Source organism: Balaenoptera ricei, chromosome 5, assembly GCF_028023285.1.
Source record: "Balaenoptera ricei isolate mBalRic1 chromosome 5, mBalRic1.hap2, whole genome shotgun sequence".
NCBI lineage: Eukaryota > Metazoa > Chordata > Mammalia > Artiodactyla > Balaenopteridae > Balaenoptera > Balaenoptera ricei.
In genome coordinates this window covers 77,322,681-77,338,138 of record NC_082643.1, presented here as the reverse complement: position 1 = coordinate 77,338,138, position 15,458 = coordinate 77,322,681, and the positions used below count along the sequence as shown (strand labels likewise).

The 15,458-nt window shown below is 51.4% G+C and overlaps 1 protein-coding gene across 19 annotated transcripts in view; it reads right to left on the bottom strand.

Annotated features, from left to right (window-relative positions):
• The window catches only part of APBB2 (amyloid beta precursor protein binding family B member 2), a 364,010-nt gene that overhangs the window by 8,863 nt on the left and 339,689 nt on the right, over positions 1-15,458 (bottom strand). For 15 of the 19 annotated variants that reach the window (XM_059923126.1, XM_059923129.1, XM_059923120.1 and 12 more), the window contains 4 exons: positions 6,500-6,614; positions 3,759-3,846; positions 3,018-3,101; positions 1,254-1,369 (listed from right to left, as the gene is read on the bottom strand). In XM_059923126.1, coding sequence (XP_059779109.1) covers positions 1,254-1,369; positions 3,018-3,101; positions 3,759-3,846; positions 6,500-6,614 — 403 coding nt within the window. Of the gene's footprint in view, positions 1-1,253; positions 1,370-3,017; positions 3,102-3,758; positions 3,847-6,499; positions 6,615-13,649; positions 13,740-14,548; positions 14,685-15,458 lie in introns of those variants that run through there. The other 4 variants (XM_059923127.1, XM_059923130.1, XM_059923131.1 and 1 more) reach the window with 3 other exon arrangements.

The following is a 15,458-nucleotide window of genomic DNA, read 5'->3' as shown; positions in this document are numbered from 1 at the left end:
TGCCCATACAGTGGCTCAGAACCCACTTGCCCAGGCAAACCCACCGGAAACCCCAGAGCACCAAGAGGAAAGGAGCCGTGGGCTCTCTTTCCATCCAGGTCTTCTTCCCCAACTAAACAGCACATTGAATCATATTTCTATCTAAAACTGTGTAAAACAAAAAGTTGCCAAATACTTTTTTTTTTTCCTTTTTCACAAACTGGTATCCATATGGTACCGAGTTAAGAAGTGTTTGGAATTCATTCTTATGAACACCACATCCTTTGCAGCAGCCATATGCAATTTTTGAAAATTAGTAAATACATCCAGAATAACGCTGACTTTTGGCTAACATCTTGACTTATTAAATATTCACTCAGGTGCTGTGGGATTGATTAACAGGCAAACTAAGCTGGTCTTAGAGGCTGGGAAGTTTTGTTGGGAGAAATGACATTTACATTGAGATCTGTGTAGGGGCTGGGAAGGCAAAGGGGTAGAGCACAGAAGGAGCAGCACTTGCGAAGGTGCTGAGGTAGGGAAAGGCACCACATGTTTGCAGACCTGAAGAAAATCCAGCGGCGCAGGCTAGAGCGGCAGGCAGGGTCAGTGAGCATCTTACTCCTCTTTAGAAATTGAATTGGGCTTGAAGGTGAGCTGCTAGTGGACAGAAGCAAGAGCAGACTAAGGACTCATGGTCTTTCCGTGACAGATGCCTCACAGAGGCAGAATGGAAAACTGATCCTGCTATACTTCTCGCTGTGTGCCTGGGGGCAGTTACTTAACCTCTCTGTGCCTCAGTTTCCTCAACCACAAAGTTGAGATAATTTGTGTTGAGGCTAATGCTGGCCTCTCTCCAGATGACCAGTGGTCCCTGCTACCACAGGACGTTCCACTACAGAAGCATCTCCTGCGCCCCAAGCTCAGATAACAGCCCAGTCAATACCGGAGCCTGGAGAGTGGCCAGAAAACCAAGCCTCATTAGTGAGTTACTGCTAGTATCACACAGTCACCTCTAGCAAATGATTCCAATCTCCCAGCCTTCGTAGGAAGGAAGAATGAGGAGCGCCAGAATAGAAGCCTCTGAGGTGTGCAGAGGTCCAGGCACAAAGGGCAAAATGTCTCTCTCTCTTTTTTTAATGTAGGCTATTTTAATCACAAGCAAGCACAACTCCCCAGAGGCCAAGCCTTGGCACGTGCCTGAGTTTCATGGGAGCTTACTGTATCCGAAACCTCACTGGATTCGACAGGCCCACTCCATCTGCCACCCTTCTCACCTTGTCACTGATGACAGTCACAGTAGCATCGGCCACGTTCATGTTCACCGAAGGCCAGTCCTCCTTGCTGGACGAGGTCGTAAGACTTTCTATGGCATTGTTCAGGGTATCCATTCCTGTGGATGGAAGGGATAACTGAAAAAGGTCCTAAAGCTATTTCTGAATCTCAAACGTGGGCCCAAATCACCCAGTAACACCTATGCCCAGACTGGTCTTTTTTTTTTTTTTTGTAGCCCCAGACAAGACATTTCATTTGAGCATTTCATTGCTCAAAAGAAAAGAGATGCCAGCTTTTTCAACAGAAAGAAGGGTCATGAGAACCTCCAGAGAAGCAGTGTGTGATGTCCTGTCTAACCAGGACATCTCTCTCCCTCCCCCACCTCTCTACAAAGATTCCCCAGCTCCGAGTGTATAAACAGTATTCAAATGCTACCTTTTCCTAAGCAAGGAACCTTGAAAAAGGGGACCCAACAGAAGCCAGCATCTGCCAGATTACCCCGATCACCTTTCATTGTACTTCGTCACTTAAACAAGGCCAAGTTTGGGCGGCCCCTGGACACGAATAACACGTGCCTATTCGATGGGGCTCTTTGGCTGGGTGTTCCCACAGCTGCTTTTGGTGGGGGTGGGTGGGAGAACAACGTTACTGAGATATAATTCACATACCATACAATTTACTCACAGTGCAAAACTCAACGGTTTTTAGTATATTCAGAGGTGTGTGACCATCACCACTATCAGGTTTAGAACATTTTCATCACCCCCAAAAGAAACCCCGTACCTTTCAGAAGTCACCCTCCATTTCCTCCCAGCCCTATCGCTAGAGATCTGCCTACTCCACTCATACAAATGGAATCGTACAGGATACGGTCCTTTGTGACTGGCTTCTTTCATTCAGCATCGTGTTTTCAAGGTTCAGCCATGTTGCAGCATGTCTAATACTTCATTCCTTTTTATTGCCAAATGAAGTACCACTGTATGGAAGTGTATTTTATTTATCCATTCGTCAGCTGATGGACATTTGGGTTGTCTCTGCTTTTTGACTATTATGAATGATGCTGCTGTGAACACTCGTGTACGAGGTTTTGTGTGGACACATGTGTTCGTTTCACTTGGATACAAAGCCCAGGAGCAGAACTGCTGCATCAAATGGTAACTCTCTATTTAACTTTTGAGGAACTGCCAGACTGTTTTCCAGGGCAGCTGCACCATTTTACGTTCGCCCCAGCAGTACGTGAGGGTTCTGATTCCTCCACAGCCGTTTTTTAACCCAGGAAAAGGCTACCTCTCTCAGCCTCCTCCCAGCCTGGTATGGCTAAGCAACTAAATTCTGCCCCTGAGATGTGAGCTGACTGCTGACTGCTGTGTGCACTTTGGGGTCACACCTTAACAGGAAAGCAGGAGGGTTCCTTCAGCCCCCTATCCCCGCCCAGCACATGACAAGGACTGAAGCAGGTGCTCTGGGGGCGGGGCCCTTCCACAGCCCTGGCTCACGCAGCTCTGGACTGTGAGTGAATGAGAAATCGGGTCCGCTTTGTTCAAGTCCCTGTATTCTGGGACCATGCATCCGAGGAGCTCAGCCTGTCCTGTACTGACCTTTTGATCAGGACTGTCCGTGCGCTCTGGCTGGAGTGACAATGTGAGGGTCCGATTCAAGACAAGGCGAGGAGTGAAACAGCAGACCCCACCCCCATGGGAGGGTGAACGTCTCTCATGAGCTCCCAAACGCTTGCAAAGTGGAAAGACAATACATGTTTCACATACCGACTGGTTTGTCCACAGGTAGCATGCCCAAGTACTGCACGTGGAACTTCTGGACCAGCTCAGTCTTTGGTGTTGGAAAATCTACTACAGGGAATAAAGCAACACATTTTTCTCAATGGTTCTAACAGGCACATAACGTCCTGTGTTTCTAGAGGTCAATGTGCCAATCATGCTATAAGAACAGCCATTTCTTCCACCAGACACTGGGGCTGTCAATCAAAATCCCATTCACCTTTCATTTCTAGGTAGGAAAGCATTTGAAAGCAGGAACTGGAATCTATGTGTTAAGCTGTGACTCTCTCTTGGATGTGTGCTAAGTAGAAGCTTTGGGTGCTCTATTTATTAGGGGAGGTTGATGCCCTGAGGAAATTTAATCACAGAGGGCGAAATCAGAGACAGGAAAAAATGACTAAACTGAGCTCCCCAAAATAGCAACCCACGTATTTTTAAACTAGCTGACCCTTACCCCAGGCTGTACATGAATTACAAAAGCACTAAAGATACTTTTCTTTAATCTTGTCCAACAACAATAAAACTCATCCTGGCCCTTGATGCCTAACCCCCGTTGACACAAAATCAGCTCTAAGCCGCGCCCGAGGTCCCGAGTGCAGGCTCGGCCCGGGTCTGCTGAGTCGAGCTCGGTTCTGAGGGAGACTAGATACACCAGGGAGCCGTCCGAGACCCTGCGCTTGGTGACCTGGGCAGAGAGCGCCAGGGAAAGCAGCAGGGGCGCCGACCTACCTTGCAGGGGCACGTCGAGGTTCACGTGGGCCCTTTCCTGCAGGGAGCTGCAGGCCAGGGCTTTGGCGTTCTTCCGTTCGGCCATGATCTGAAGGAGGGAAAACACAGCTTTGGCTCACGGTTACAGACCCCGTGTCCTCAGCTGTTCCAGCCAGTGGAGTGTCTGCGCTGACTTCACTTCCAAGTTAAACTGGCTTCAGTCTGCTGCCTGACTCCTCACCCCCATCTCGGAGCCGCACATTTTGAGAACTGTGCCCATTTTCTCTGGGGAGAATAGTGAATGACTGTTCCTCAGAGTAACTAACAGTCCCCTGATTGTTCGGAATTCATCCTTCCATTTACCAGGCTCCCATCTCTGCCGCAACAAACCGCACGATCCCCCGGGTCATGTGTACACCTCCCGGCCCACAGCGGTCGGTGGAACACAGGGCAACGGATTTCCCCCGCTGCTTCCACATGGCCACTTTCAGGGACTCTTTTCAGGGCTCTGGGGACAGAGTACCTGGGTTCAAATCCCACGCCTGCCACTTACTAGCGGTAAGCGGCCTTGAGCCAGTCACCTGCCCTCTTGTCTCGTTTCCTCCACTGCACATGTGGATGATAATATTTATGTCCCTAATAACAAAATAATTTCAGTCCTGACAGTAAATACAAGCACTCAGAAATATTTCTGCTGCTACTGCTGTTGGTGTTATGGTCACACTGTTTAAATCTGTCAGCCGTCTTTCTAAGTGCCTCTCCTCTGTTGGGGGCACTAACATCTCCTTCACTTGACAGTCATCACTTCTCACCCCTGTTCACAGTGCTGTGGGTTTAGGGACTCAAAGAAGCCACCTTCAATGACCGCAAGAGCAACTCACACCTTCATCCCCTGCCCGAGCTTTCCATCCCAAGTGGAACAAGTCATTTCCCCCGGAGCTCCACTCTGCCCGTCTCCAGATCCGCGCCTGGGTCAGTGGGCAGGAGGGCTGCTGACAGTAAAATCCAAGATTCACTGAGCACTGACTCTGTGCCAGGCTGTGTTCTGAGGGCTTTACGCTAGAATATAAGCTCCACAAGGGCAAGGATTTTTTTTTTCTGTTTTGGTCTCTGCTGTCTCCTCAGAACAGCGCCTGGCACATCAGCAGCATTCGGCTACACGTGCTGCGTGAATGAATGAGAAAACGAAACCGGGCAGCGCAGCATGCTTCAGGGCTGCACGAGGAGCAGCTGCCCCAGTGCCACGCGTGCAGGAACGTGCACACGGGCTGGGGTGAAGGCGGGGTCTCCGGACCAGCACCCACCCTGCAGGTCCCGGTCATTCGGTCAGAGCAGCAGACTGCCGGGCTATTCTGGGGCTGGGGACAGCTCCCGGCCCCTACCCTTCCCTTGGGAACTGTGGCTGACACAGCAGGCTTCGCTCCTGCTGCAGAGACCAGGCTGGGCTGTGGAGGTGGCCGTGACCTGGGCCTGGCTAGCTCGGGAGGACCTGTGGGAGTGAGGCTGGGTAATGATGCCAGCCTGGAACCAGAAAGGTGACATTAACACAGGGGGCGGCAAAGTCCTGTGTTTAGATTCAAGCAGTAAGTCTGGGGAGTGGAAAGGCCTGGCTGAAGGAAGTTGGGGACAGCGTCCTGGAGACCTGGCTCCCACTAGTGGAACACAGGTCAGCGGGTAACGGGACTGCTGAGAACGTTAACTATGCATCCTTGGAGGTCAAAGGGCACCATGGCCACGGCCCGTTCTCTGTTGACTCCCTTGTGGAACACTGGTCCATTCGAGGGAACCAAGCAGAGCGTGCCCAGAAGAGAATGGTTAGGAGCCTGGTCACCGCGAGACCCGAAGGTGGCTGAAGCGACGGGGGGGTGGGGTGGGGGGGGTGGGGGATACATTCTGGACAAAGGAGGAAGCCAGGAGCAGGAAGGCTGGACGACAGACACTGGTGTCCAGCCCTCTACACGTGCCAGGCACAGCGCGCAGCTCCAGCCGACTCCAAATCGCAAAAGCTGCCCAGCAAAGAGACAAACGAGGAACCTCTCTCCTCTGCTACAGGCCACACATCTGAAGTAAACACACGGAGGTCCACACAAGGAAGGGCTCTGCAGCGGCCGGAGCCGCGGCATCACACAGCCGCGTCCTGACAAGTACGAGAGCCGGGCAGAGGGGGGCACGAGTGTGTGGGCCTATGGCTCTGCGGGGGGGCAGGGGCGGGGGAGAGAGGCAGTGAGGCTGTGACTCTGGAGGAGTAAGCGGGACACGCACCAGTGTGAGACTGTGACCGTGGCCCTGCCTCGCCGCTGTGTGTCTTGCGACGTCAGCATGTGTTCACAGCAACCCCCGGCCGCCTGCACTTCCACAGACACCCCAGCTGGTTTCGTACCCCACTCCCTTCTTCCGGGGTCCATGCTCAGATCAGGTGGCCCAGCCCTGGGAAACCTGCCCTGACTCCCTGCCCCCGCTTTCCCGCAGGGCTCGGGATACACAGCTCCTCCGCCACGCCGCTGTCCACCTATCAGACCCCCCGGACTGTGGGAGGCACCAAGGCCGTACTCCTTCTGCAGGCGGAGCGCCATTTAGCACGACGCCTGACACGCAGAATGAGCGTTAATCACGCTGGCTGGGCTGGCGGCCGCCCTGCTGCTCCCGCAGCTCGACCTGCAGGTCAGCGTGCCGACTCCCCCGTCCTTCCACGCGCCCTTCCCTGCTCAGCGGCGGGAGGGGAAAAGGAGCGGGGCGGACCCCTGTGCCCTGACCCACCTTACCTTGGAACAGATTTCGTGGAGACTTGTGGCAATGGCTTTTGCTGGTGTGTCACATCGAAATACATGACATTTCAAAATTCTTGTGTCTTTGTCTCTTGCTACATAAGCAAAATCTCTGTGCAAACAAAGTTGATCGGTACATTAGAATGAGGAAGCTTCACAACACACATTCTAGCGATGAACTTAGTTAACTGAGTGAGGAGCCAGCATGTCAGAGGTAAGCACAGTATGCAGTGGTTAAAAAAATAAACAAATGTCAACAGCCACCTCAAACACAGGAACAGCCGTATGGATCCTAGGAATTCATTTCTGAGTAAAATAACTACAGTGTGTCCCAGGCTCTGCCTATTGAGCTCCTGGAACCTTAATGAACAACGCTTAATGAAAACCGAACTTTACAGGAACCTTCTACCTAGAGTAACAGCAGATATCATGGTTATAAACATGATGATCACAAACAGAAGACAGGCTTGAGAGGAGCATGAATTTGCATGAGCGATGCTACAGTCATGTGTAGCAGAAGCAAAACAAACAACAGGTTCTGATGTGTAAATGTGTGCCCAGAGACCAGATCCGACCCACAGCTGCGGAGTAAGTTGACGGACAGTCACGGGGACACAAAGAGACGCCACAGACTGAAGTCCTGTCACAGGCACTTGATTCCGCTAAACACGCCTCTTACTCCAGGGCTTGGGGCGACGGCGGTGGCATCACCCTGTATACCACCAGCTCAGACACCGAGGTGAGCGTGCCGCTAGCGCTGGATTTCAGCGCCTGCTTTACTGATGAGAAGGATACTGTGCCCGCGACACGACCTGGCTTCAGAAGAATGACACCACACAACTAAATTTCTCACTGTTATTATTGAGGACAGTGGTTTAAAAGATCAAAGTGTTTATGGAAAATAAATGCTCCGATTTACCCATCTGGTAAGGGATCACAGTGACTTCTTTGCATGTGTTGCTCTGCCAGGATCCCTGTCTGTAGATATAACCACGGATGAATTCATTAATTACTTCTCTTAAGGTAAGAGCTGCTGGTGTTCTCACAGACTGGGATAGATTTTTCCCCAACACAGACTTGGCTTCTTTGGGAAGGAACAGAAGTCTATCCGATGGAGGCAACTGGTCACTGTGAGGGCCCGGCCAGAAAGCCTACCCAGTGGCCTTGCTGTGCCCCAGGCCGTCCCGCAGCGGCTCCACGCCAGGGGCAGCTTGACCCACAGGCACCCGAACCTCCGCCTGTGCACACCTGCCCTCGGGCCTGCTCTGCTCCACCTTCCCCTGCGCCCTCACGTCCCACGTCATTTGGTGTCCTCCACGCTAGCACCGGGGGGTACTTCCTGATGCTCCCACCCCCGGCCCCCGCACTCCACGCCCAACCCCCATGTTCAGCCGATTTTACCTCCTGGCAGTGTCTTGAATCCAACCCCTTCCTCGCCAGCCCTGCCACCACTCAGGCACCCTAGGCGGGTCTCGCCTCCCTGCCTTTGCTCACACCGTCTCCATGCCCCGGCCTCGGGTGAAGACACAGCTGAAGCTGGGTGAGTACCTGCCGGGTGCTGCCGTGTCCCCCGGACGCACAGCACTCGCCACTGGGTACCATGGGCGTCTGCTCGTGAGTTGTGTCTTCCCCACAACCCCTCGAAGCTCCGTGAAGACGATCTGAGCCTTATCCATTCCCAGCACCCAGTCTGGGCCCGGCCATAATTGGTACGGAGCGCCCCCCTCTCTCAAGCATAGGGATCTGCAGCGCGTCCCCCCCGTCTCCCGGCGGGAAAGCTGGCTAGTGGTCAGAGGTGTGAACGGGTGCCGTGACAGTGGGCTGAGGGGCTGGGGGGCTGGGTGAGGAGCTGGGCCCAGACTTTGGGGGCGAGCAGAGCCCCATTCCACACTGTGCTCCTGAGGCCTTTCCATCCTAGTCTCAACCCCCACCGAGACAGCATATTGCTTCAAAAGGAAACGACGAGAAGGCATCACTTTTGGAGACATGCTCAAGGGGAGTCTTGTTTTTGGCCCCCCTCCTTCTGGCTATTTCTCTTTCCTGGATGGTTCCTAAAGTAACATATGCAGTGTCTCGCCACGCACGACTCTTCCTCTTCAGAATTCCATTCTCAGTCGCCATTTCCTGAGGCCAAATCTCTTTGAAGTTCTGTGGTCACCCACAGAAAGTCCAAAGACCTTTGTCTGGATTCTGGAGTCCCAAAATTTGTCCCACCAACTCTTCCAGCAACCTTACTCCAATTAAGGAGCTCTCCCCTCTGCTCCAGAAAGCTGGGGCTCCACGCCCGCTCACGGTACCTCCCCTTGCCTGGCGCGGTGACCACTGGCCTCCCTGCATCGTCTGGAGCTCACTACTCTACCTACTCTGTACGGCCCAGCTCAAAAGCCTGCCTGGCCCTCCGGCCCCCAGCACGTTGCTTGTGTCTGAATGCCGACAGGATGTGTATTCTGCACCACAAAGGATTACAGCTCATTACGCCCTACCCTTAGTAGTTACTGTAGAGATCTTACCTCCATCTGTCCTCTCTGAGAGAGAGAGTAAGGGACAGTTAGAGGGCAACGGGTCAGGATCCAGGCAACCCAATTGCTAGTCCCATTCCTGATTCCACTGAGCTGTACAACATTGGGCATGGAGTCAAACCTCATCTCTAAGTGATGGAACATGATTTCCAAGGTCCCTTTCTGGCTCTGATATCCTACGATGTAAGCTTCCAAGATCCATCCTGCTCTCCATGACAGCTGGTTGGCCTTACAAGTGTAACAAGTGCAAGGTCACCATCACGGAGGACCAAACAGGCCCTGATCAATAATCAGCTCCCATCAAACTTCAGCTCTGTGCTCTCTGCTCTTTCAGAAGCAACCCCTTAGGAGTAATTTTTAAAAATTATTATTATTAATCTTCATTTTCTTCTGGCTCAGGAGAAAGTGATTAACGCCTAAGGCAACAATCTGGAATCCACATCTCCTCAAGAGGGCAGCTCAGCAGCCGCAGGCTCTGTTTGGGGGATTCTGACCCTTTTTTTTTTTAAACAGCTTTGTCTTTTCCTGTTCCCTCCCAGGTACCAGGCTAACAGATCAGAGAAGCGGAAATCTGCCGGTAACTAACCTCCCGGGAGAAAACAAGTGCCTTCTTCTCCTCACTGCGGGGGTCAGGAGATTTGCATGTCTCTCCTGTTTTACTCCCATGAAACATATCCCAAGTCACCCTAAAAGAGCAGAAAGCCTCGAACACGGGGACTTGCAAGACCTCTCTCTGACCTGGAGCACAGACAGTTCGGACAACTTCCTTTGTGTGCAATGAAATATATGGCTGAGTTAATCTCATTATTGTTCAGAACGAAATCCAAACACCTCTTAACTGGTTGTTTTAAAACCTTGGCTTTTCAGCACCTGATTTCTGAAAAAGGCTGCAGCGGTAGACAGAATAATGACCCTCCCAAGATATTCCTGTCCTAACTCCCAGAATCTGTGAATAGGTTACCTTACATAGCAAAAGGGACTCTTCAGATGGGATTAAGTGAAGGATCCTGAGAAGGGGCTGTTATCCTGGATTATCTGGGGTGGGCCCAACACAATTACAAGGGAGAGGAGGAGGCACTTTCCTTATAAGTAAAAGAACCGGCGCAAGGGCCACGAGCCAAAGAAGGCAGCAGCCTCGAACAGCTGGAAAAGGCAAGGCTGAGTTAGTCTCCACGAGAGCAGGGTGGAGAAGACAGATGGGTAAGAGGTACTGGAAGGGTGGCTGCGGGACTGAGGGATGTGGGAGATGAGAAGGAGAATGCAGAATAACTCCGAGGTCCCTCCTGGGACAGCTAAGTGCCCTCGCACTGGGGACGGCAGGGGGAAGGATCTGGTGAAGGAAGCTGATGAGCTCCAGGTTGGACAATAGTGTGAGGTGCTTGGGGGAGGTGGGGCCCATCAAGCAGGTGGACACTCGGTCCCTGAGCTCAGGCCTGTGGTCTGGGCCTAGGGGGCAGCTGAAGTCAGGGGAGCAGATGGGAGAGTGGAGAATGAGAGAGACAAAACAAGGTCTGGACCCCAAGGAGGAAAGGCATTTGAAGGCCTAATTGAGGCCAAAGGCCCAACGAAAGGGTGAAAAAAGAGTGCTGGGAGTAGGAAAGCCCAGGACCGACTGGCTCCAAAGAGCCAGGAGAAGTTTCGGGAGAAGTCCCCAGGGCTGCAGAGGCTGGGCAGCAGGAGACAAGCCACTCGGTCTCAGCGACATGGAGGTCTGCGGTGACCTCGGCCTGCCGGGCCCTTCCCCTGGAGAATGGAGTTTGGGTCCCAGCTTCAGGGTGCAGGAGTCAAAAGGACACAGTACCTCTTCTTTTTCCCCTCCTCTCTTAAACTTCTCATTCTGGAACTTCTCAAACACACAGTAGAGAGGACGGTCAGTGAACCCATGTCCCATCATTCACTTTCACAATGACCAAGGTGTGGCCTAACTCAGCCTTTCAGACTTTTTTCCAATCGGTATTATAATCCTAAAAGCCCTCATGCCCATATGTAAGAGCAATTTAACATTTTCTAGAGCTTTTCCTATATTCTGAGGGGGACAAGAAATTGCTTTAATTACCAGCCTCCACGGCTTGAGTATCCCTGACAGATCAGCCCAGCGCCACGCGTGGGAATTTGGGAGGACAGAGCAGCGGGCGTCGGCGGGTGTCACCCAGCCAGCCGCGGGGCATTTCAGGAGCCTTCCCCTCGGTGGCTCTCCTGCCCCACCTCGCTCCTCAGAGCCGCCGGTGGCACTCGGGCTGCAGCTACCCGGTGCCCACAGCGCCGAGAGCGTCACAGCTCAGAGCCAAGATGCGCTCAAATGGGCTTCCGCGCCGCCCCCCGTGGTCACGCCTCCTCCAGGGCCTCGGTGTGGTCTATAAAACCACAGAGCTGGCCCAAATGACCCCCGAGGTCCAGTCAGAACAGGCGCCCGTCTTTTCTAACAAATTCTGCTAGATGCCCGTCCGTCTGAGTCACTGTGTCTGACGCTGAGCAGCAAGGACCACTTTTGTCCTTTGCTCCAGCTCACTCCTGCAGGAGCCGTTTGCTAAGAGAGGTGCCGGTCCCCTCTGGAGTTTTGCCCCATTTATTTCCTGCAGTCAGGGGATCACTGCATTTCCTTTATAAACCAGGAAGTGGAAGGTTTATAGCTAAGTCTCTTCCTTAAACTGTAACAGAAGTGAATCAACTACCTTTCACCATTTGTTGGCTAAGCCCTTGTGTCTCCAGCTTTTTGTTCTTCTCCTTTTGCTCCTCTCCCCAGTAATTATTCCCCCAGAGGACCAGCAGTGAGTTCTGACAGGGAAAAATGTCAGTGCTAAGACATCTTACATGACAGCCTCAAATTTCTTAATGGCAAAGAAAAAGGGCAAAAGATTGCTTTTATTGTTCTCAGCTGAACAGCATTTTAATCGCCCTGTAGGGGCTTAATCCATCTTTACGGAATGAATGAATAAACGATTCTTTATTCCAATGGGTTCTATTAAAAAGTAGCCAAGACAGAACTGCGCACCCTTTCCCTAAGTCTCTCCCACCGCAACCCTTACATAAATGAAATCTGCTTATGTGTTTATCCCTCCTCAAAAGGTATTTATAGGCACCTACAGACCTCGTAGCAGTTACCCAGGCTAGCATTTCAAAGTCCCTCCTTCTACAGCAACCCAGACAGGTGGTGCCTAGAATATATCAGTGGTATAAAACCTCATTTACTTAATGGGTCAGAAGCTCCACTGCTGAATGCTCGCTGCAAACCAAAATATATTTTTTCTTAATGATGAATGGAAACTTGCCTCCCTGCAACTTTTGCCTGTGGGATTGGGCTCTGCTTTCTGGAGCTGCCCTCCTCAGGCACATGACAGCCCAGATGTGTCTGGCAGTAGCTCTCTCCTCTCTTTTCTGTTAGATTCCCTGCCATTCACTCTCTCGCTAAATCTTTTCTGTTAGCGCTCCTGACCAAGTCTCCACGATTTGGTAACGTCTTTCATATAACCCGTATTTTGCTCAGGTCAAATCTGTGAAGGCTGGCACACGAAGGCAATTGATGAATGTTAGTTGTTATTATAAGTGAGGAAAACGAAGTCAAAGAAAAAGCCCACTTTGAAATACTGTCTCCTTATCCACGAGGGTTGTTTTAATAAATCTTTGTACTGATATGAATATAATAACACTTGTTGAAATGTACCTAAAGACCCTTATCCTCCCAGCTTATCTTTCTGTGGAAGCAATAAGCGAACAGCGTTGTTACCACTGCAGAGGACTGGTCCCACCTGCAAATAAGGACAAAAGAGCAGCGACCAGATTGGATCTAAACACTCTATTCCCAGCCCTTTATGATGAAGGGTTTTCTCTCTTCTTAATCTCACCTGCATAGGGCCTGGAGGGAGGAATCCTGTTTTCAGGACTGCCTGCTCTCCTTTGCCTAACTGCTCTTGTTTTCTGATTGCATTTTGAAAATCTTGTTTCGGGGGGGTTGGAGGAGGAAAGAGGTGGGAAAGGGGATGAGAAATGTCATCTTCCTAAACAGCTAATCCAGAAGGTTACACACACACACATACACGACTTTGTTTTTCAAACTGTACCCACTGGCACATGCACCACATGTGGGCATTGTTAATTTCACAAAGCTCAGGCTCTGGTTTGACAAACTCAAATTCTCCTTCTTTGCAAGCTTAAGAAGATGCTAAGTTTGTAAACTCTGAAAGGGGCATTCTAGCAACTCATCACCTGGGTAAACACATTCTCTGCAGGGAAACCCTCACCAGGTGCTTTCAGGAGACACACAGACTGTGTACACAGCAGATCTGAAATTCTACCACCTGCAAATAATCCAGGTGGCTTGGGCGAACCAGAATTTGTAGCCCTCTCTAGAACAGTCTTGCTGTTAATATTCAGAGCAACCGGTTCCCAGCAAGGACACGGAGGGTAGGAACTAGCAAAGATCCGAAAACATCCTTACCATGCACTCTGACAAGACGTGTGGTGACTTCAGACAAGGGAGCTCGTATCCAAACCCACAGCCCTCATCCTCCAGAAACCTCCATCACCTCCAGGGGCCCAGAGCCTCCTCAAAAGTAGTGAGAAAGTCAATCAAGCTCCCAAATTCTCCTAAGCAGACCCTCTGGAAGACCGACTGTGGAAGTACTACTCACCCAGCCTACGCCGTCTCCCTTCCCGCCAGCCGTTGAGCTATGACAGCAGCTTATCCTAAGGGAGAACAGTGGCCGCTAGCTGGAGCTCAGCCCCAGCCAGGAGGGAGCCCCCTGGGACGGACTCCAGCACCAAAAGCAAAGAGGCCAGCGCTGGTGTCGCTTCACTTTGCCAAGCAGTACTCACAGTCATTTTTTCAGGGAGAAAAATTCCAAAACTTTCTCCTTCCATCAAAAATGGAGCTTTTATTAAATGACAGAGCTGAGGAATCATGGAGCTTAAAAGCCCCCAATCAGCCAAATGGTCAGGCTGATGGTCAGAGCGCGGGAAACGCACACGTCTGAGGTATAAATGCCTTTCATTTTGGAGTTACAGCCTTTTCATCAGGTGGGAAGGGAGAAGAATTCCATAGGTTTTTGCTAATAATCCAGACTGAAATTGAGTCAGTCCTTCCAGCTATTGGCCTAGAACCAAATCTCACCAACGAAACTCTACAGAGAAGTCCTAACAAGCAGGTCCTAGAATTAGTTCTTCAAGAAGCACAAAAAGCCTCCTACGCAACATGGTACGTAACCTGACTATTTCTACCACGCCTTCTCCCCAGCATGCTGATTAGACTCTGCTCGGCCAGTAGTGACCGGGACCAAGTCACTGTTCTGCCCAACACCTTCCCCAAACAGGGTCAAGCAAGAGAGGATCAGGGACCCAGAGGCAATTCCACACTATTTTAAATGCAGGACACATAACAGTGATGATGAGAAAAGGTTAAACAAAACAAAGTTCTGCCTTTCAAAGACAGCGATGGCTATGATGGTGGCGGCAGGGCATGAAGAAAGCAAGTGAGCTTTGCCAGACACTTAAGACAGCACAAAGGGGGAAGAAGTGAAAATTGGTTGGTTACCTCTCTCTGAATCCGGGAAGGCATGAGGGGACAGAGCAGAAAACAACACGTTAGCATTCACATGGCAACCGGTGAATAACACAGTCCCGTTAACAGCGACTCTGAGCTCTGACATCCCATCTTAGTTCCCAACTTGGCTGCAATTAATAGCCTTTCGGTGCTTATTTTAGCTGAACTCTCTCACACAGAAGTGTGTATTTTGAGCCGCATTACGATGAAGCCGAGAGATGGCAGCTGAGTTTACAGAGGCAACATATCAACCTGGGGAGGTAATCAAGCCTAAAATATCACAGTGAAATACAGGAAATCATTTGCAGTGAACAGAGGCAGAGCACTTATCCTCATTCTCCAGCTCCACCTGCTGCCAATAAAAAAACGTATGGAAACAATGACATGGCAACAGCCTTACCTGCTTTACCAACGCTTCTGACATCCTATTAATAGAGCTACAACATTACACTCCAGGTACTTTCACGGAACTGCATCCACAGAGGGCAACAGAGCAGGAGGGGGCGGAAGCAGGGCAGCCGGCCAACGGCGGAGGTGGGACGAGGCCGGGCCAGTAAATGAGCTTAAAGGTGAGAAAACAGATTTGTGCCGGGGAAGAGAGGGGTGGAAGGTGGAGAGGAGCCGACAGCAATTTGGAGTCTGGGGCTGAACGCTTTTGAGTTCCATCCCCAGAGCTGCTCTGAGCTGCCAGAGCAACGCTAATTTCGCCACTTAACCTCCCGACCCAGAGTGCTCACCACCCCCTGCTGGTCTCAGCACAGCCAATTTGAAGGGGCCCGAGGACAGAGCCCCAAGTCAGTCACAGGCATGCATCCCACTTGAACAGACTGAAGAGGCGGATAATGAGGAGGAAAGGCAGAAAGCTGCCCTTGCAGGGGCCCTGCGGCCAGGGTCATGGAGC